The 21,727-nt window shown below is 41.4% G+C and overlaps 1 protein-coding gene and 1 long non-coding RNA gene across 7 annotated transcripts in view; one reads left to right on the plus strand and one right to left on the minus strand.

Annotated features, from left to right (window-relative positions):
- Positions 1–21,727, minus strand: part of LOC100442808 (chimeric ERCC6-PGBD3 protein) — an 84,154-nt gene that overhangs the window by 3,647 nt on the left and 58,780 nt on the right. For all 6 annotated transcript variants that reach the window (XM_063727562.1, XM_024253937.3, XM_054522318.2 and 3 more), the window contains exons 11-20: positions 18,546–18,662; positions 16,406–16,501; positions 14,208–14,423; positions 13,658–13,768; positions 13,090–13,209; positions 12,557–12,651; positions 11,160–11,305; positions 10,367–11,074; positions 1,552–1,756; positions 547–625 (exon numbers count right to left, since the gene is read on the minus strand). In XM_063727562.1, the coding sequence (XP_063583632.1) occupies positions 547–625; positions 1,552–1,756; positions 10,367–11,074; positions 11,160–11,305; positions 12,557–12,651; positions 13,090–13,209; positions 13,658–13,768; positions 14,208–14,423; positions 16,406–16,501; positions 18,546–18,662 (1,893 nt within the window). The remainder of the gene's footprint in view (positions 1–546; positions 626–1,551; positions 1,757–10,366; positions 11,075–11,159; positions 11,306–12,556; positions 12,652–13,089; positions 13,210–13,657; positions 13,769–14,207; positions 14,424–16,405; positions 16,502–18,545; positions 18,663–21,727) is intronic.
- On the plus strand, positions 4,893–13,197 carry LOC134762042 (uncharacterized). The gene is made up of 2 exons (XR_010141516.1): positions 4,893–6,683; positions 12,884–13,197. It is a non-coding gene; the product is annotated as an uncharacterized LOC134762042 (long non-coding RNA).

Raw genomic sequence — 21,727 nt, forward strand, 5'->3', positions numbered from 1 at the left:
AACTTAAAATTGGAGTCTGAATCTGGGAGTTTTAACATAATCCTTAATCAGAAAGACCAGAAAGACTTCCACTGAATGGTGGAGTCTGGACTAGTTTTAACCACGGTAGCACTCAAGGCAAGCAGGGCATTCTTGAGCAGAGAAAGACAGGCACTCTGCTCTAGCAGCCAGTGAGTTACAGACACCAACATTCAAGGCAGTTTTCTGGACCTTTATTTCAGAGGGTTGTGGTCTCTGGAGCTGGCACTTTCCCTCTAGACAAGGCAGGGTGTCCTAGCAGCGACACACCTATCCCTGTGTCAACCTTCTAATGGCAAAACAGAAATGCTGCTACGGATCTTGGGTTAAAGACTTTGTCTTTAGGAAATCAGCAGGTCCTTTTAGATTCAGGTGAATGTGCATAGTAAATCAGAGCAGGCAATACAAATATCAGGTGTCATTACACCAGAGATAACCACTTTCTTCACATCCAGAATCAGGTGAAATTTTCACAGCATTCAATCAAGCAAGTCTCACCCTGGAAAGCAAAAAGCTTATCTATATTACCTGGCACTTCTCTGTTGGAGATGTTGATGAAGGATGCTGCACAGAGAAGTTAGAATTCCTTTTCTTACCAAATCTACTCCTAAAAAAGGAAAAGAATCACAGTAGATTAAATGTTTGCTTTTGAGACTTAGAGATCAAAATATTCTTTCAACAATGAACTTCTTCCTGGAAACATTTCCATCTGCATGCTTATTCTTTCACAGCCATGCCATTTCTGCTCTATCCCCCTCGATTCTTCCACTCCACCCTCCTAGAAAGTAACTGCTGGCCGGGCGCAGTGGCTCATGCCTGTAATCCCAACACTTTGGGAGGCTGAGGCAGGCAGATCACTTGAGGTCAGGAGCTTGAGACTAGCCTGGCCAACATGGTGAAATCCCATCTCTACTAAAAATACAAAAATTAGCCTGGCATGGTGGCAGGAGCCTGTAATCCCAGCTACTCGGGAGGCGGAGAATGCAGTGGGCCAAGATCACACCACTGCACTCCAGCCCGGGCGACAGGGCGAGATTCCGTCTCTAAAAAAAGAAAAAAAAGGAACTGCTGTATCTCAGAATGAGAACCACTCAATGCTGCATCTCAGAATGAGAACCACTCAGTATCTTGTTCAAAAGATGATGGGAACCATTGTCAATTCCAGGTAGGAAAATCATTCTAAAAGAGCATACTGAATAGCAAAGTAATTAATGTGTGCTGTAAATTGGCTAATTATCTCATTAAAGTTTAATCATTATTCTGTATCTCTTACTATTTTTAACAACACCATCTCTCAAATAAAACCAATCACTTCTCCTGAAGCCACTTTGGAAAACAAGGGATGAAAGCAAGGAGGAAGGCAAAGTTCTAACAGTATTTCTCCAAGTCATCCAGATTTGGCTGCTATAATCCCTCCCTGGGGATTTATTCCTGAAGAGAAATAACAGTATAAGCCTCCACACCTGCCCTGATTTTATTTCTAGCTTTAGTTGTTTGGCCTCCTTGCAAGTATGGCATGCAGCAATCTCTTACTTTTTTCCTGCTGGTGCACCAGAAATCCCCCTGTGGCCAGTCCAGGTGGGAACACCAGACACTGCTCCCAGACACCGCTGACGAGAGAGCTTCAGTGCTTTCAAGGCATCCTGGGCCACTCGGTTGGCTTCTGCCTCCACCAGTACATAATCTGGGCTGGCTCCATCCACGATGGCATCGTGCTTCATGACACTGTGCACGCCAACTAGCAAGAAAAGAAATAGCAAAGTGATATTTCACTTTGTATGCAAGAAAGACACTTTTCTCCTCTGTGTAAGTACAGTACTGTAGTAAACAAAAAACAAAGTGATAGTACACTTACAAAACCCTAGAGAATCAACGATAAAAAATAGTAAGATAATTCAGGCAACATAAAAAATATAAAATTCACACACAGAAACCTATAACCTTCCTATTTACAAACAATAGCCAGCTAAAAATATAATGGTGGGAAAATTCTATTTACAGTAACAGAAAAGACAAAACACTTAGGAATAAACCCAAGCAATGTGTAAAGGCTGTATGGAGAAGACATGAAAACACTCCTGGGAAGACAGACTATCAGACTTAAACAAACAGAAAGACATCCCTTGCATTTGAGTAGAATGACTCAATAACCATTTTCCCTGAGTTAATTTATATGTTTAATGTAATCTCAATAAAAATGTCAACCTTTCTTATGAAGCTAGACAAACTGACACTAAAGTTCATACAGAACAATAAACCTTCATGAATAGATCAGAAAACACTGAAAAGGCAAAGTGACACCCTATTGGACAAAACACACTCCAATTACAACAGTTTGGTGCTGAGGAAGGAAGAGACACAACAGGAGATTGACCAGAAACTAGAAATAGATTGAACTGCATTTGGAAATGTACTACATGATAAAGGCATCTCTAATCACTGAGAAAAACGTATTTGAAATAAATGATGCTACAAACGTTGGGGCACAAACGTTGGGGCATTTTATCTTTGAACCAAGATAAAATCCACACCTCATACTCCAAATGGATCAGAAATCTGAAGGTAAAAAGCAAAACCATACAAGTAGTACAAGAAAACATGGCGAATTATCATATGATCTATATGTAGAAAAGGCTTAGAACTACAACTCCAATTAATAAAAGACTGACAAGTTTTTTAAAAAAAAAAAAAACCTGTTTCATAGGAAAAAAATCATAATAAAGGACAACCAATGAGGAAATACTTGTAACATATATGAAAAATGAAAAGCTAACATCCCTAATATATAAATAACTCTTTAAAACCAAGGGGAAAAAGGGACCAAAAACCTGATTTAGAAAATGGACAAAAGACATGAATAGACAAGTTCACAGAAAGAAAAATTTTTTAAATATAAATGGTCCTATAAAAAGTTCAATTTCACTCAAAGAAAATAACTGGAAATTAAAACTCAAGATATCCTTTCTCACCTATCAGATTGGGAAAAATTAAAAGTGTAACACCACACTCTTGACAAGGCTCTGGGCAACAACTGCTGGTGACAATTCAAATTGATCTAAACCTTACAAACGGGAGTTAGGCATTATTCAAACAAACAAACAAACAAAACAACCTTACATATGTGTTTACCTTTTGATCTAGCAATTCCTCTTGTATAAGCACAGGATTATTTAGTGCAGCATTGTGGCTGAAAGAAGCTATAAACAATCTAAATCCTCATATGTGGATAAACTGTGGTACAGGTTGAATATCTCTTATCCAAAATTCTTGGGACCAGAAGTGTTTCAGATTTTACCTTTTTTGGATTTTGGAATAATTGCATATACCTAATGAGACATCTTGGGGATGGGCCCCAAGTCTAAACACAAAATGTGTATATTTTTAACATACACCTTACACACATAGCCTGAAGGTAATTTTAATATAATACATTTATCAGTTTTGTGCAGGAAACAAAGTGTTAATTGTGTTTTGACTGTGACCCATCACATGAAGTCAGGTGTGGAATTTTCCACATCTGGCATCATGTCAGTGCACAAAAAATTTTGGATTTTACAGCATTTTAGATTTCGGGTTTTGGGTCAACATAGCAGAGCACTCTATGAGGAATAGCTCTCTGTTAACTAATACTGGAGTGGCTGTCAGGATATATGAAGTTTTTTTAAAAAAAGGAACAGAAGATAATATAGTGTACAACCTTTTGTGTAAGAGAATAAGGGAATATAAAATTATACATGTGCCTGCTTATTTCTACAAAAGAAACTGGTATAGTTCAGCTGTGTCCCCACCCAAATTCATCTTGAATTGTAACTCCCACAATTCCCACGTGACATGGGAGGAACCCAGTGGGAGGTGATTAATTATGAAGACGAGTCTTTCCTACACTGTTCTCATGAGTGAATGAGTTTCATGAGATCTCATGGTTTTAAAAATGGGAGTTATCCTGCACAAGCTCTCTTTGCCTGCTGCCATCCATGTAAGATGTGACTTGCTCCTCCTTGCCTTCTGACATGACTGTGAGGCCTCCACAGCCACATAGAACTGTAAGTTGATTAAACCCCTTTCTTTTGTAAATTGCCCAGTCTTGGGTAATGTCTTTATCAGCAGCATAAAAATGCACTAATAAAGTCAATTGGTACTAGTGGGGAGGTGCGCTTCTGAAAAGATACCCCAAAATGTGGAAGCAACTTTGGAACTGGGTAACAGGTAGAGATGGGAACAGTTTGGAGGGCTCAGAAGACAAGAAAATGTGGGAAGGTTTGCAACTTCCTAGAGACTTGTTGAATAGCTTTGACAAAAATGTTGATAGTGATACGAACAGTAAGGTCCAGACTGAGGTGGTCTCAGATGGAGATGAGGAACTTGTTGAGAACTGAAGCAAAGGTGACTCTTGTTATGTTTTAGCAAAGAGACTGGCGGCATTTTGCTCCTGCCCTAGAGATTTGTGGAACTTTGAACTTGAGAGAGATGATTTAGGGTATCTGGCGGAAGAAATTTAGCTAAGCAGCAAAATATTCAACAGGTGACACGGGTGTTGTTAAAGGCATTCAGTTTTATAAGGGAAGCAGTGCATAAAAGTTTGGACAATTTGCAGCCTTACAATGTGATAGGAAAGAAAACCCCATTTTCTCAACAGAAATTCAAGCTGGCTGCAGAAATCTGCATAAGTAATGAGGAGCCAAATGTTAATCCCCAAGACAATGGGGAAAATGTCTGCAGGGCATGTCAGAGACCTTCATGGCAACCCCTCCCATCACAGGCCCAGAGGCCCAGGAGGAAAAAGTGGTTTCATGGGCCTGGCCCATGGTCCCCATCCTGTGTGCAGCCTGGGGACTTGGTGTACTGCGTCCCAGCCACTCCAGCTGTGGCTGAAAGGGGCCAACAAAGAGCTCAGGCTGTGGCTTCAGATGGTGCAGCCCCAAGCCTTGGCAGCTTCCACATGGTGTTGAGCCTGAGGGTGCACAGAAGTCAATAACTGAGGTTTGGGAACCTCTGCCTATATTTCAAAAGATATATGGAAACTCCTAGATGCCCAGGTAGAAGTTTGCTGCAGTGGCAGGGTTCTCATGGAGAATCTCTGCTAGGGCAGTGCAGAAGGAAAATGTGGGGTTGGAGCCCCCACACAGAGTCCCTACTGGGGCACCACCTAGTGGAGCTATGAGAAGAGGGCCATGGTCCTCCAGACCCCAGAACAGTAGATCCACTGACAGCTTGCACCATGCACCTGGAAAGGCTGCAGACACTCAATGCCACCCATGAAAGCAGCCAGGAGGGAGGCTATACCCTGCAAAGCCAAAGGGGCGGAGCTGCCCAAGACCATGGGAACCCACCTCTTCCATCAGCGTGACCTGGATGCAAGACATGGAGTCAAAGGAGATCATTTTGGAGCTTTAAGATTTGACTGCCCTGCTGGACTTCGGACTTGTGTGGGGCCTGTAGCCCCTTTGTTTTGGTCAATTTCTCCCATTTGGAATGGCTGTACTTACCCAATGCCTGTAACCCTATTGTATCTAGGAAGTAACTAACTTGCTTTTGATTTTACAGGCTCATAGGCAGAAGGGACTTGCCTTGTCTTGGATGAGACTCTGGACTGTGGACTTTTGAGTTAATGCTGAAATGAGTTGAGACTTTGGGGGACTGTTGGGAAGGCATGATTGGTTTTAAAACGTGAAGATATGAGATGTGGGAGGGGCCAGAGGTGAACGATATGGTTTGGCTATGTCCCAGCCAAATCTCATCTTGAATTGTATAACTCCCACAATTCCCACATGTCATGGGAGGAATCTGGTGGGAGGTGACTGAATTATGGGGTTGGGTCTTTCCTGTGCTGTGAATGAGTCTCATGAGATCTGATGGTTTTAAAAATGGGAATTTCTCTGCACAAGTTCTTTGCCTGCTGCCATCCATGAAAGATGTTACCTGCTCCTCCTTGCATGATTGTAAAGCCTCCCCAGTCATGTGGAATTTTAAGTCAATTCAGCCTCTTTCTTTTGTAAATTGCCCAGTCTCTGGTATGTCTTTATCAGCAGTGTGAAAACAGACTAATACAGAAACACATGAAGGAAATGCCAGAAACTCATGAGACTGGTAAGGTAAGGGGTGGGGACAGGGTGGGGGATGACACTACTCTGGTATTCCTTTTTGCATATTTTGTCTTTTGTTACTATGTTAATGTGTTACTACTCAGAGGATAACATAGAGTCAACAAGGATGGGAGGAAACCCTAAAGTGGGATACAAACAAATAAATTAACCTAACTGTATTTTAAATTGATAGCACACACTGAAAATACAATGAAGGGTGAGAAAAAAGAACTAAGTTATTTTTGACCCAAGTAGTGTTTTGACCAAAAACTTAGACTAAAGACAAAAAGAAATAAAAACAAATATTGAACTCTAGTTAGTATAAATAAAAACAAATATTGAATTCTAGTTAGTATAACTGTTTTTTGCCATAGTTCTAAAAAGCTACCATGTATCCTAGGATTGACAAGTTAACTCAGTACATTGTGAATGAAGGTCTTGAAGAAGGAAGCTACAAACATGGAAAGGGCCCTAGGGTGCTGAAATGAAATTGGAGACAACAGTACTCTCTCATCTTATTTTGCTTTTTGGAGCTTATTAGAGTGCAACTGATATGCAATAACTGCTGAAGTACAGTATTTGGTAAGTTGTGACATTATGTACATACCATGAAACTATCACTACAATCAAGACAATGAACATAGCTGTCACCTGCAAAACTCATGTCCCTTTGTAATCCCACCGTCAAATACCCCATGCCCAGACAACCAATCCACTTTCTGTCATGACTGTGTGTTTTCTAGAATTTTATGCAAACGGCATCAGAGTATGTACTAATCTTACTAGTCCGAAAGTCATCCATGCTGTAGCATGTATCAATACTCTATTTCCTTTTATTGTTGATTAGTATATATATTTTTTGAGACAGAGTCTTGCTCTGTCGCCCAGGCGGGAGTACAATGGTGTGATCTCGGCTCACTGCAACCTCCACCTCCCGGGTTCAAGCGATTCTCCCGCTCAGCTTCCCAAGTAGCTGGGATTCCAGACACCCACCATCATGCCTAATTTTTGTATTTTTGTAGAGATGGGGTTTCACCACGTTGTCCAGGTTGGTCTCGAACTCCTGACCTCAGGTGATTCACCCACCTCGGCCTCCCAAAGTGCTGGTATTACAGGCATGAGCCACCAAGCCTGGCCTGTAGATTAGTATTTGATCATATGGATATGCCATGGTTAGTTTAACTATTTACTTGTTGATGGACATTTGATTTCTACATTTTTGGCTATCACTAATAAAGCTGCTATGAATATTCATGTACAAGCCTTTGTATGGACATATTTTTCCATTTCTCTTGGGCAAATACACACCCAGGACTGAAAAGGCTATATCATAAGGAAGGTGCACGCCTAATTTTTAAGAAACTGCCAAACTGTTTTCCAAAGTGATTGTGCCATTTTACATTCCCACCAGGTGTGTATGAGAGACCCAACTGCTTCACATCTTTACCAACACTTAGTATGGTCAGTCTTCTTTCATTTTAGCCATTCTAGAGGGTGTGTAGTGGTGTCTCATTATGGTTCTAATTGGCATTTCCCTAATAACTAATAATATTAACAAGTTTCATATATTTATTTGCCATCTACATATCTTTCTTGGTGAAGTCTGTTCAAATTATTTGTCCATCTTAAAAATTGGGTTATACATTTTATTTATTTTTTGACATGGGGTCTCATTCTGCTGCCCAGGCTGGAGTGCAGTGGCATGATCATAGCTCACCACAGCCTCAACCTCCCAGGCTCAAGCAATCCTCCCAGCTCAGCCTTGCAAGTAGCTGGGACCGCAGGTGTATGCTACCACACCCGGCTAATTTTTTTTTTTTTTTTTTTTTGTAGAGATGGGATCTCACCATGTTGCCCAGGCTGGTCTTGAACTCCTAGGCTCAAGCAATCAACCCACCTCAGCCTCTCAAAGCGCTGGGATTACAGGCTGAGCCACTACACCCAGCTAGTAATTTTTGATTGGGTTCCAGACATTGTGAATTTCATCTTGTTGGATGTTGGGTATTTGTATATTCCTGTAAACACTCAGGTAGGGGTGAAGCAGTGCTCACTCTAAGGCTCATCATTCCCTACTACAGAGGCAAGACCCCCTACTCTGTATTATACCCAATGCCCCATGAAATATTTTTCCAGTCTTAGCTGGTGGGAATAGGCACTATCCCTGGCCATGGGTGAGCACCAGACATGTTTCCTCTAATTCAAAAAGTTAAAGAGGAAAGGCCTTTTCACTGACCTTAAGTAGTTTTCTTGCACAATGTGCTGGTCAGTATTCAGCTGAATGCCAGTGGAGACTCTGCAGACCTGTGGGGTTCTCTCCCTGTGCAGAGCTGTCTCCGCTATCGTCTCTTGCATGTGAATGCCAGCCACCCTGGCCTCCCCTGATGCTCAGCTCTGTCTTTTCAACAGAGGGTCTGCCTGGGACTCCCATCTGGGTTCTCCCTCTTTCTGTTACGGCATGAAAATTCTCTCAAGGCAGTAGGGCAGGGCAACTGGAGAGCTCAGTTCATTTGTTTCCCATCTCTCAAGAGATCACTGCCCTTTGGTGTCTGAAAACCACTGCTTCACATGTTTTGTCATTGTTTTCATTGTTTCACATGGAAGGGTAAATGTTAATCTGCCTTTGGTGGAAGCCAAACTCATGGTTTTCACAGACATAGAGATAGGTGTATCTGTGCAATTTGTTGTGCATATATATGCACGTATGTATGTGTATACATATGTACACAACAAACACATACACACACATACATACATCTATTTCCTGATACTACTGGCTAAGAAAGCAATGACATAATAGCAGCAATGAACACTCTGAGAACTCGGATCCTAGTTCCTAAATACCATTCTCCAGGGTTCCTTCAAGAAATGGCTGATTCCAGGGCTAGCACAGAATACAAATTGAGCTCAGCATATATTAGTATGCCAAGAAGAAAGGAGGTGCTCAAAGAATGGTGGGGACATACCAGAGGGACAAAGGAGCCAGCTTGAAGGAGCTCCCACCCACGAGGCAAATCTAAGTCAATACGAGCATCATAATACCCCTACTAATGGATTACAGTCATGGAAAAAAAGAATCCATTAGTCCATACTGATCTAAAAATAAATTAATAAATAAATAAGAGAGAAGGAAAACCTTCCTTACAGTAGAATGTTAATCACCATTTGGCAACCACTGTAGTAATAACTGACTGAGGAAAGAATCATCAATGGATATTAAAACTAGTGGATAAAAGTTTGATGAGAAACAGGATATTTACACAGTCTCAAAGCATATCTCTTGAAAGCACAAATTAATTACAAAGGGAAAAATATTAACCTTAGCATTGAGAAACCTGGCAGACTCCACCTTAACCAAGTGATCTTAAAAATCGACTTGTAATAGGTCAAACCAACATGTGTCTCCTGATAGATGCACTGAGTAAGATACGGTATCACCTCTGTGGCATTCCTGCCAAAAAAAACAATGTATGCATAGATGGGTGTGTGTGTGAATGATAAAGCAGAAGCTGAAAAATGTTAATAACTTAGATAAAGGATGTAGGAGAGTTCTTTGTATTATTCCAACTGATTTTTTTTTGAGACCCAACTGATTTCTTTAAGTTTGAAATTACTTCAAAATATGAAATTAACAAAAAAATTAACCATGCTAAATAAAAGTCTTTCTGAAATGCTACACATAAACCTGCCTTCTTAAACTGAGTGCCATAAGCAGCAATCTTTGGTAACTCAAGGCCATCACATTGTGAACACAGTGACTACTAAGGGATCACTAAGCAGGGCTATCTATATACTCCATGGTCTTGAGCAATTGTTGAGTCTACATCTCCTAACTTTTCTCCCTTGACATTAGCTATCAGCTTTCGTACTTCTAGAATGTCTGTCTCTAGCCACACGCTTGTCTCTCTCCCTTATGATGTTACTTTAATCTCCTGTGGTTGGAAAATCAGATTAATGTAGCACATAGCATGTAAAGTAACTGCCTACTAATGTTCAGGTAGTACACATCTATTTAAGAATTGCACACCTCCCATGAGTGGCCATAAGTACTATTGTTTTCCAAAGTTTCAAATTACTCTAGGTCTTCAGAAAAGAGGTGTAAATACAATTTTTAAAATGTCAATATATTTCAAATCTAAATTTTTGAAGAAAAATACTTCTGGCTGACAGCCCTCTATGCACCATCAGTTAAAGACTGCTACTGCTAGAAACAGCCTACTCATTTTCTGATCCTAGCATCCCTGTAACAAACGTATCAAATGGATTACCTGATTTTTTGAAAAGCCTTTCCAAAACATAATCATCATTGCTCTGTTCCTTGGCCTCACTCTTGTTTTCACTGTCTTGCTTCTGGTAACGCCTTTTCTTCACCAGGTGTGGAATTCGAGTTCCTTCAAACTTGGCGTCTCTGCAATGCTTAGAGTTCTTAGGCTTTTGCTTTGGTCTCAGATATTTCTCCAGGGTCTCTTCTTCTGCCACACTATGATGTTTTGTTTTTGACTTGTGCTTATAAAAATTATTTTCCATTTGTTTATTCTCCGAAAAAGATTCTGTTTGAGCCTGGCTGGGTCTTTCTCTTTTGGAAGAAAGACCTAACTTTTCATCAATGCTTTCATCACCAGATGGCCTAGAAGTTTTGCCTGTTCCTGAAGAATTTGAACATTCCCCATTTCCACTAATCACTGACAACTCTTCTGGTCCAGATACTGCATTTGTCTCTTCTCCAAGCCTATCACTGCTAGTTACATTACTACTCATGTAAGGGTCATCTTTCAAAGGACCACTTTGATTAGAAGTTACTGCATTTACTTCAGCTCCTTTAGCCTCTGATTTCTCTTCAGATGATGTGGCATCATTTACAGATATGTTAGAAGCAGGGAACTTTTTGCGTTTTGGAACATCACAGTCTGCTCCAAATGCTGGTTGAATCCTTCTTTTCAGATGGCATTTGGGTGTCTGAACATCTGATCCAGTTCCTGTAAAGAGGAAAAACACCACTAATACGATATTGTATCATCTTGTGCAATTGATTACTTTAAATTAAATGATTTTACGTAATACCTGCAAAAATTGCACTTGTTTCAGTGCTCTGGGATGCATCAGGACTAGTCAGAGTAAATAGCTCATAGAGATCATTGGATTTGAAAAATCGCCTTTGTTTTGGGTCTTTTAGCACTCTATTTGTCAAAAACTGCTTGAAGATTTGTCTAAAAAAAAAAAAGATAAGCTGGTATAAAACAATATGTAGCTCTACCTAAAAATTCAAGTTATAAAGCAATATAAGGGAGAGATGATAACAGCTGCTGCATGAATGGCTAAATAATCCCCCAAACTTTCAGCCTTGGAAAATTACAATTCAGGAAATACATAATACATCAGTTAATCTCCCAGGTCTTGCAGAATTTAAATTAGAAATAATACCTTATTATTTACACCGAATGAGCTTTTTCAATCTCCAAGATCTAACACATTTCAAGAAACACCTTTTCATGTGCCATCATGTGACTCATAGCCTCTCTTAGCCTCCTTGACTTAAATACCAAGGGTCCTGCCCTGCCTAGAACCTTCTTATCACAGGGCTCAGCAAACTCTCTTACCTGGGCTTTGCAACGTCTCCACTCTGTCCTCTCTCTCCCTGCTCCCACCTGCAGGTCCACACTCTGCTAAAGCCCCACACCACTGCCACTCTGGAACAGGCACCTCCACCAGCCACACTGTCCCTCCCTGTCATTTATTCTCCTGGCTAAAGCATGAATCTATAAGAGAAAGCTCTCTTCTCACAGGATCCAACTCGTCCTCCACCCTCACACAACAGTCACTTGAGGAAGATGTAATGTTCCAGGAATGGCCCAGCATGTGGTAAAGGGCACAGAGCTTCCTATAAAAGCCGGGTTATCGCTCAAGGATAAAGTCTGTGGTGGGGGAGTGGGAGAAGCTGGCAATGTCTTGATTCTACTGTTGAAGTTACCACTATCTAAAATCCCCTAGTCATTATGGACAGAGGACGAAACAGGCATCCTGTCAACTTCTTTATAAGGGGCATCAGAGTCAAAGACCGCCAGAACACCCACACTAATCCTACCTGCATAATGTGGTATGTAAATACCAATATGGTAACATTCAACCTTGTCATTTTTTAAAATTTTTCTGAAGGCAACACACCATAGTAGGCAGAAATATTCCTTTCAAATAATAATATGAAGTTTACATGTACGTGATCCTTGAGGTAGAATAAGGTACAAAAATTATCAGGTTCAAAGACATTTTTTGACAACTCACAGTAAGCCATCTAAGCATATTTTAAAGGGAAAGAAAAAATACAAAACAAAAACCAAAACCTTAAGTTGTAGCAACTATTATTCTAAGATGTTAAGACTTTTAAAAACAACACTTTGGAAAAATTCCCTGCTCAAGACTCTAGGAACGCACAGCCAAGAGCGGCCACTGTGTGCACTGACCGGTGGTAGATCTTTTCTTCAATGGTGCCCGCAGTCAGGAGCCTGTACACAGTCACCTGCTTCTTCTGGCCTATTCTCCATGCTCGCTCCCGGGCCTGCGACAGAGAGAGAGAGACCTCTCAGTGAGAATCCTTCCCAATGACAAGCACTGACTTTAAGAAACAAAGCTAGCTGGTCACTACCTTTCACTCTCAGAGTTAGAATTTTGACTCATGATGTCAAGTACACATAAGGCCTACTCGGGAAGATGAACAGCCAGTTGACAAGACATCTCTACTTGAAAAACTGTTTGTAACTTTGCCTATGTTCTTTTTACCCCAACTCTAGGAATGAATGCTATGGATAAACTGCTGAAGATAGCTCCTGTCCATTTGACTCTCAAGGGTGTCTTCTTTCACGTTGAAGAACAGGAGACAACCAAAATGTGAAATGTATGCTGAAGCCAACCAGAACATCAAAGGACAGTCACAAGCACTAACCATGAAGCTATATTTCTACTAATACATTCTTTTAAAAAAAAATAAAAAACAAACCTGCGTGTCTGTGCTTGGGTTCCAGTCGGGATCATAGATGACAACTCTGTTTGCCCCCGTCAGGTTGACACCTAAGCCGCCCACCCGCGTGGTCAGAAGAAACACAAATATGGATGTGTCCTAGAGGTAAGACACACAACACTGAGCACACACACTTAAGACCAGTTACAGTTCTCAGCCTCTGCCTCCATATATTGTACACATGGAATTACTGGGCTGTTCCCAATACAAGGAATGGTAATGTCCTAGAGACCTCTGATGAATCAAAATCTCATTTCACAGTTTTTACTTTTAATATTTAATAGAAATATTTAAAAATTTGGTTTTTAGGAGGAAAATACATGCTGTAGAAAACGCATTCTTTGTTTGAACACACACCTGCCCACCACCCCCGCCCCCAAATATCCAGAAGCAGTGCATAGAGTTAAAAGCAACAAGTCTCCCCTTAGGCCCCCTTCCAAGCCCAGATGTCAACGCTGCTTCGGTGGGTAAGAGTGTGGATACGCTTAGTCCTTTCCCTCCACGTACAGCAGCACCGCTCAACTTCCCTGTTACATTCACATGTTACCTCATTGTATCTTGTAATCAGTGGCTGTCTTGAAGCTATTGTAGTGGTACCATCCATCTTGAGATAGGTATACTTTTGGGCTCTAAGGAATACTTCAAGTATGTCCAGCATCTGTTTGGAGGTGGGGGATAGGAGTTTGCAAAGCAAATACACATTCCCAGTGAGTGCTTCTCTATTTGTGTAAATGGTAACACCTTCCCCAACAGGCCTATGTTAAAAGGAGTTTCTTGCTTTAGGACAGATAAACAGAACTGTTAAAAGAGTATTTTTGGTATTTCCGTACGGTTAATTCTTACTTTTGTAAACAGCCAAAGCTCAGGCCTAAACTTACTTGCAGACCAAAATCACGTGGTGAGCTTTTTTAAAAAGTCAACTTTTAGACACAAACTCTAGAGAAAGATCTAAACTCCCAAAGAAATCGGCAGACTGCCACCTCAGCATCAGTGGTAGACTTGCTTCAGAATCATTACTTTAGATTGAATCCCATTTTGTGAGTTGATGGCTGTCATAAAGAACCAGCCTGTTTCCCGTCTGCAGTCTGTGCACTCACCTGCCTTGACTGAGAAAACAGCAATACTCGCTGACCCTGCTTGTGCCATATTTTCAACAAAGACTCAACAACAATCATTTTCCCAGAACGTTTCCAGTACCCAAACTGATCTTCTTCTAGTTCATCATCAGGAAGACCTTTGAGATTCTTGGGACCTCCAGAAAAGAGATCAGGGTGGTTGCAAATTTTTCTTAGGGCTATAAGTCCAGAGAAAATCTGTGGTAAGAAAGAGTATATGTACACTCAGATGACCCCATGTAAAGTAAGATTCCCTAGGCAAGGAGGCTGTTTAACCTATAACACAGACTAAAAAACCAGTTCTCCACCAGCTTCTTAGTTTCTTCTCTAGTCACAGCATTATCATGAGCTGGGAGAAATTAACTTTCACTCATCTTGTTTCCCCGATAGAACAAGTTCTCAGAAACAAAAAAATTCTACTGGACTGAACATGTCTACAGGGGTCATATTCAATTGCTGGTAATTCATTTTCCCTCACTAGAAAAAAGGTATGCAGTTCACGGCATTATAAACTTAATATAAAAAAGGAACTCGCCTTTTAAATATGGATCAGAAATGTCCTACCAACCTAAATTTGGAGACATCAGTCATGTGACTTATCAAATGCATTTAAATATTACACTCCTAAGTACCTCATTAAAAGTTCTGCAGTTTAGTATGAGTCAGAGGTTGAGGATCCATTTACCTTTAGATTATTATTATATCAGAAAAAAAAACTGCATGAAAAATGCACGAATGGGAATGCACGAATGGGAAAGATATGGTCCATGCAGAAGGACACAGAAGACAAGGGGTGAGTGACCCAGCCCATCCCCACAAAAGGACATTAACAAAACTTCAATAATGGGGCTCTTCCAGCCTTGAGAGGATGACTCAAATCAAACTCACTGGTATAAAAGCTTGAGTAGAGAAGGAGAAATCACCATTAAGCCAATAATCAAAGGGTAGGGTAGCTATCACTAGTAAACAACAGTAAACAGATTAACAATAAATGATCTGAATAAGTCAGGAACATTGGTAAACCTCCCCAGAGTCATCCGTGACTCATTTTTCTTCCTTTCAATCTGCATTGTCCAATGGAGTAGTCACTAGTCACACGTGGCTACTGAGCACATGAAGTGTGGCTAGTTCAAATTGTGATGTGCTGCATACGTAAAATACACAGCCAATTTCGAAGACAGAACAAAAAAGGAGTAAAATATCTTTTTAATCATTTTTAATTTTTGATTACATATTAAAATGTATTTTAGATACATTAGGTCAAATAAAATATATGATCAAAATTAATTTCACCTGTTTCTCTTTTTCCTTTTTAATGTGACTACTAGAAAATTTACAATTCCAAGTGTAGCTTGCATTCCCTTTCCTGGATAGTGTGATCTAGACCCCCTAACTTGGAGAGACCTGAAGAAGTTAAGGGGAGATTCATGGAGATGAATAGATGTGAATGACTGAAGAACCTCCTGTAGCTACCAATAAGAAATGAAATAAGAAATTGTGAGAGATGGTTAAAAGAACTGAAATGCCCTAATTACACTCACATTATTTATACAATAGAGTCTTTTAGAGATGATACTAGCTAGGAACTTCTGAATTCTGGACACTAGTAGAAAGAGGGCTTTCTCAGTATTGAAAGGAACAGAATCACCATAAATAAATTACTGTCCTACCCTGGGGACAATGAGAATTAGAGCCAGGGACATTTGAACCAGATTGATATCTGGTTCTTAACATGGCAATGGTTCATAAACATTTATTGGGGAATGGGGCTCCTTTAGGAAGCTGATGAAAGTTATGAATCCTCATGATCCTCTCCACAAGATATATAATTCTGGTCATAATATCTGGGAAAATGCAGCTATGTACCTGACACCTGCCCACCTACCAGGTAACCCTCGGAAGTAACAGTAACTGCACAGCTCGCAGCTGCATTTGCGTCTGGGTTCAGATCCACAGCGCACAGCTCTGCAACTTTCCACCTTCCACCAGTTACCTAACTCCTCTGCACCTTACGGCTCCAGGCCATAGGCTGACTGCACAACTACCATGCGGGACTGCACCCAAGTGAAGTGAGATGACAGTACGTGAAAAGCCTGGCACAATGTAGATCCTAGTTTCTTTTCCTCCCTCACTTCTCTTGGTCCACAATTCATTTCTCCAGCTTCTATTTTTTAGCTGACCTGCATCTCTCCATTGAGAATCCTGTAAACTTCTTTGGAATCAACGAAATTTTGGTAGACTTTATGCTGCTCATCTGTAAGACGGCAAAATAAGACCTACGGAGGGGAAAAACAAGGAAACTATAATTTCAAAAAAAATTAACAGAAATAATTAAGATATCAACAAAACTTCCCGATCAAAAGAGCACAATGCATGCGATTTTAATGATATCCCTATTATTAATATTAAAACAACAAAGGGTGACAATACTTCTCACCATACCATGCTCACCAGCCCCTCCATCTCTGTCACTTGTCTACCTCCAGGGCCCATCCCACAGTCCCCAAAGACTGGCTTCCTGCTCACGGGCAAGTTCAGGGCCCAGGTGCACAGACCATCCTCCATGTTAGCCTCCAAGTGCTCAAACCATCCCACCTCCCATGACCCATGCCATGCTCTACTCGGCAGACCTGACCAAAGACCACAACCTCACCTGGAGCTCTCCCTCTCCTGGAGCTCTAAGTGCAGGCCCATGAGTTACCAGACTTGCCTTGGACGGCAACCCTTACCCTCCCAGCCCATTGCACCAACCACTCCATGCCATCGTGCTCTGTGACCCTTCACCTCTCAACCCTCCCTCCTTCGCGAAGTCGACCATCACCAGTTACATTCCCATGGATGCTCATTTAGCCACCCCTCTGCCACCTATCTGGACCCCTTTCAACCCCCCGCATCTTCCCTGTAAACTTCCAAAGGTAGGTCAACTCAACTGTCAGTCTTCTGCAGGCCTATAGTCAGTGCCGGTGCTGCTGGAGAAAAGCTCCTACATGGCAGCATCCTGCCATGGCCTGTCCTGCTCCAGAGGGTCCTCTATGCATGCCCGCCCAGCATCTTCCACAAGCCCAGAGCAACTGTGCCCGTGCTCCTCACCACCCAAGCCACCCGCACCTCTGTCTCAACTTCTACTTAAAAACAATCAGACAAATAAAAACAAAATGAAAATCAAACCTGAACCTACCAGGATCAGGCATGATTCCCTGGTTTTCACCCCCTAACATGTCTCTACTTCTGCATCCACCTCATTTTCCTTTATTCCCAGAGGAAGAGGTTCCTGTACAGGATGGAGGGCAACCCTTCAACCTCTGCACTGTATCTGAAGACCCACTCATTCTCCTCAGTACAGTGCCTCACCCGTTAGCCTCCAAGTGGAAGATGGGGGCATCCCTGAGAAAATAAGGTACAATCCCCACCTCCACTTCCTCACCTCCAGTCATTCCTGAAGCCTGCACCCAGAGAAGCCTCACGGGCACCTCTGTTGATGCCACTGAGGCATCACTCATGACTTCCTAGTGGCCAAACACACTGGGTCCTTTCCAGGTCACCCTACTCACCTTCTGATGCCCAGGCCTTCACTTCTGTTCATGCACCTGTCTGTGCCAGCCTCCCCAGTCTTCCCAGCTAGCTCCTCCTCTTCTACCCTCCTCCTTGCTCCCAGACCTGACCACACTGACCTCCTTGCTGTCTATGGAGGCCCCAAAGCACTGCCACAGCCCACCATCTGCAATGCTCTGCCTTCAAAACCTATATGACTTGCTCCTTCGCCTTCTTTAGGCCTCTGCTCAGGTGTCAGTTCATCAAAGGTCTTCTCTGACCAACCCTTATAAACGGCCCACTTCCCCAAATCCTTGCCCTCAGCATTCTCAAGCTTATCCTTCAACCCTGCTTCATTTGTCTCCACACTTAATGCTGCCACCACCTGACATCTTCTATACCTTTTTGTGACACCCTCCCTCAAGAATAAATGTGAGTCCCCATGAGAACTAAACTTGCTTTGTTCACTGCTATATCTCAGAGCCTAGGATCATGACAGGCATATGGTTGGCACCTAATACAATTTGTAGCATGAATGAATTAGGGGCTTAAGGAGAATGGAGATGTTTAAAAGAGTAGCTATAGGAATCCATGTGTCAGTAAGAGGGAGGTCAAAGCCTGCGGACTAGAGAAGAATCCACTGAGGGCAGACGCCACAGCAGGCCTAGCCTGCCCACAGTTCCAGGATCATACCTTACCAGACTCTCTCACCTGCAGAGGAGAATCAGAGTGAAGGGAAAGACACACTTGTGCTTTAGGAATGCTTTGTTAACTCCTGGATTTACAGACCTGTTCATTTTTATCTGGCAAAGAAAGGCTCATCTTGACATCTGACTTCATTCTCCGCAGTAGGTATGGATTTATGGTATCTCGTAAGACACATGCACACTTGTAAGCAGTTTTGACCTTTAATAAGAGCAGAGAAGGGAACATTACTGTATATGTTTAAGGAACACATTTGTTCCTACCTCTCAATTGCTTCCATTCCTTAAAAAAAAAAAGAATAACCAACAGCTGTATAAAGTCAGTGAGAAATGATTGCAAAATGGTTTGAAAAAGCTAGCGTAAGTTCCATATACTCCAAGGGGTGGTAGCTTTCATAATATTATCAGTTAAAAAAATTATCTCATTAACCAAAATGTACAACAAAAGAAAAACTGATAATTCTGTGCCTTATTTCTCTTGTACACTTTCCTTTAATTATTACTATACAGTTAAACCCTAAAGTAGAGACTTACTGCGTTCTTGACCACCAGCCCTAGGGGAAAAACTGCTTTTGTACAAATCTCTGTTTATGATCTTGTATTCTCCAAAAGCTACAAAGGAACTCTGCAAAGCTGAAGATCAAAAGCTAACTCTGGGGAAAAGCTGCAGTGATGGAGCAGCCAGCCAATAAGCAGAGATTACTGCCCACTGGAGACTTACAAGAGTAAGTTCAACAAGAGCCCTCTGATCCCAGAAACGAAAGGTCACTCTGCCCTAAAATGCAGCATATGGTTCTGTAATGGAGCACGGCCACATGAGATGAGTACTAAATATACGCAAAAAAAAAAAAAAAAAAAAGCCCCACAGCCCAGAAAACCACTCCCTCTGCAATTCACTTACAGGCAAAGTAGTCAATAAATTATTGCCACTTCAAAAAAAAATCTAAATAGGCTTAACAACTTAGTAAATTATTATTTCATTGAAAAAATTCCAACCAAAGTTTAAATTTAAGGAAGTCAGCTGTAAAATGAATGATAATAAAAAAGAGCTTGACCACACACACAGAGAAAAAAAGTTAAAAAATTAACTTGTTAAAAAATGTTCTTAACGCTAAAAATACCTCACTCATGCACATATATGTATGTGTGTGTATCTGTTGTGTGAATGCATGTGCGTAAATATTAAAATAGGCTTTACTTTGAATAATACATAAAAAAGAAGCTCAACTAATCAATGACTTTTAGTTATACATAACTCCTTAAATATATCATTCAGACTGATGAAAATCACCTTGAAGATGATGATGAGGTACATATTATGATTTCTGATGCAGAGATGATGAAATTTCAGAATTTAAAAACATAGTTCCCCCGAGGAAGCACGAATGTACAGTCTGTAAAGAAAACTGCCCCCACATCCTCCCTCCACCCACACCCACTTCTGCAGAAGAGCGAGCATGCTGGTTGGAGGTGCTGGTCAACTAAACCAGGGCTAGGCTGGGGAACGGCCGGGCTGTGGCTCCTGCTCTCTCCTGCATGCCACCCCATGGAGATGATCTTCTGTTTCACTCCCAACTGGCTCCCAGTCTGTTTCTCTATTCATAAAAACACAAGGTGGAGATCCAGCTAGATTTCTCTACCAATGCTCACATCCCAATGCTGTGGAAAACAGACAACTTGCTGAGCACACCCATGCTCCTTCCCATTCTGACAAGGCAGAGCTCTGCCTCTTCCTGAGCACAGTGACCTTAGGCGAGTCACCAGAATGCTGAGAATCAAAAACCTTGCGTGTGGAATAAAGAGGGTCAACTAGGCATCCCTGCAGGCTCTTCTCAGTTCTCACATGCCCTGCCCCAGCTGAGCACACCAACCCCAGCAGCAGTCTATATTTGGGCTGCTGACATGCTCCCCCTCACCTTCCTCACCTTTCAGGCCCCAGGTGAGTCATCCCTTCTCCAGGAAGCCTTTCTGAGCCCCATAAGCTCTGACACTGGGCATCTCCCCTGATCACAGTCCTCACTGCCCTGTACTGGGACCAGGTTTATTTGCCATTTTCCCCTGTGCCCACCCCTACTGGACTGGAAATACCTTCATGGGAAGGTTCTGGTTTCCAGCCCCTGCCATCATTTTAGCACCAGCATGACAGAATAAATACCGGCACACAGACTATCTTCTTAGAATTCAATAATGCAAGGCAACATGGTCTCAAACAAAAAGGAGCAAATACAACCAATACTCTGCTTCCAAAGATCTCACCCGCTAGGAAGGGGAGAAAGATAAGTACACAAATTCCTGAAACAAGAACTTCAAGGAAAAAAACAGATCATAATGACATGTTCTCAAATCATTTTTCTATAAATGACTTATTAATGCCAAAAGAGAAGTGATAACCTCACAGTGTTTAGATCTGGCCAACACCACCTTAAAGTAATCAGAGTTAACATCACCCATAGTGGAACAAACAGACAGCATGTTCCTCCAGATACCATGCACTGAGGAAGACACATCACTTCTGAGATATTCCTGGCCAAAATGTATAACCTGAATCCAATCATAAAGAAATGTAAGGCAAACCCAAACTGAGGTACATTCTACAAACTAACAGGCCTATAGTCTTTACAAATGTCAAGGTAATGAAGGGCAAAGAAACAGTCCCAGATTAAAGGAGACTAGAGACACGGAAACTACTGGAACAACTGACAAAATATGAGTGATTATAGACTAGATAACAGACTCCTATCAATGTTAAACTTCCTTCTGATTTTGTTGCTTACACTGGCTATGTAAGAGGCGATCCTTGTTCTTGGAAATACACACTGAAGGATTTGGAGAAAGGGGCATCAGATCTGCAACCTGCCCTCAGATGGTTAGAAAACAGTAACCTCAGCTGTGAATCTACATGGAAAGAGGTGTGGGAGAGGGAGGGGAGGAATGGTAAAGTCAATGTGGCAAAATGTTTGCAAAATGCTAACAATCAGTGAATCTGGGTGAAGTGTTAAGAGGGTTTTCTTGTTTGTTTGTTCTTTTAAAATTCTTGCAACTTTTTGTTAAGTTCGAAATTATTTCAAAATAAATTTGTTTTTTTTTTTAAAAAGAATGGTATAACGGGAGATTCAGAGAAAGAAGAGACTCCTTACAAAAGTTAACTGAAAATCATTCAATCTCAAAATGTAACAGATATTAAAATTGTTTTTGACAGTCTTTTAATCTTAAAGGTCTAAAATTCTTTTTCTAATTAAATACTCCAAAATACAAGAGCTTCCCTTT

This window comes from Pongo abelii, chromosome 8, assembly GCF_028885655.2.
Source record: "Pongo abelii isolate AG06213 chromosome 8, NHGRI_mPonAbe1-v2.0_pri, whole genome shotgun sequence".
Taxonomy (NCBI): Eukaryota; Metazoa; Chordata; class Mammalia; order Primates; family Hominidae; genus Pongo; species Pongo abelii.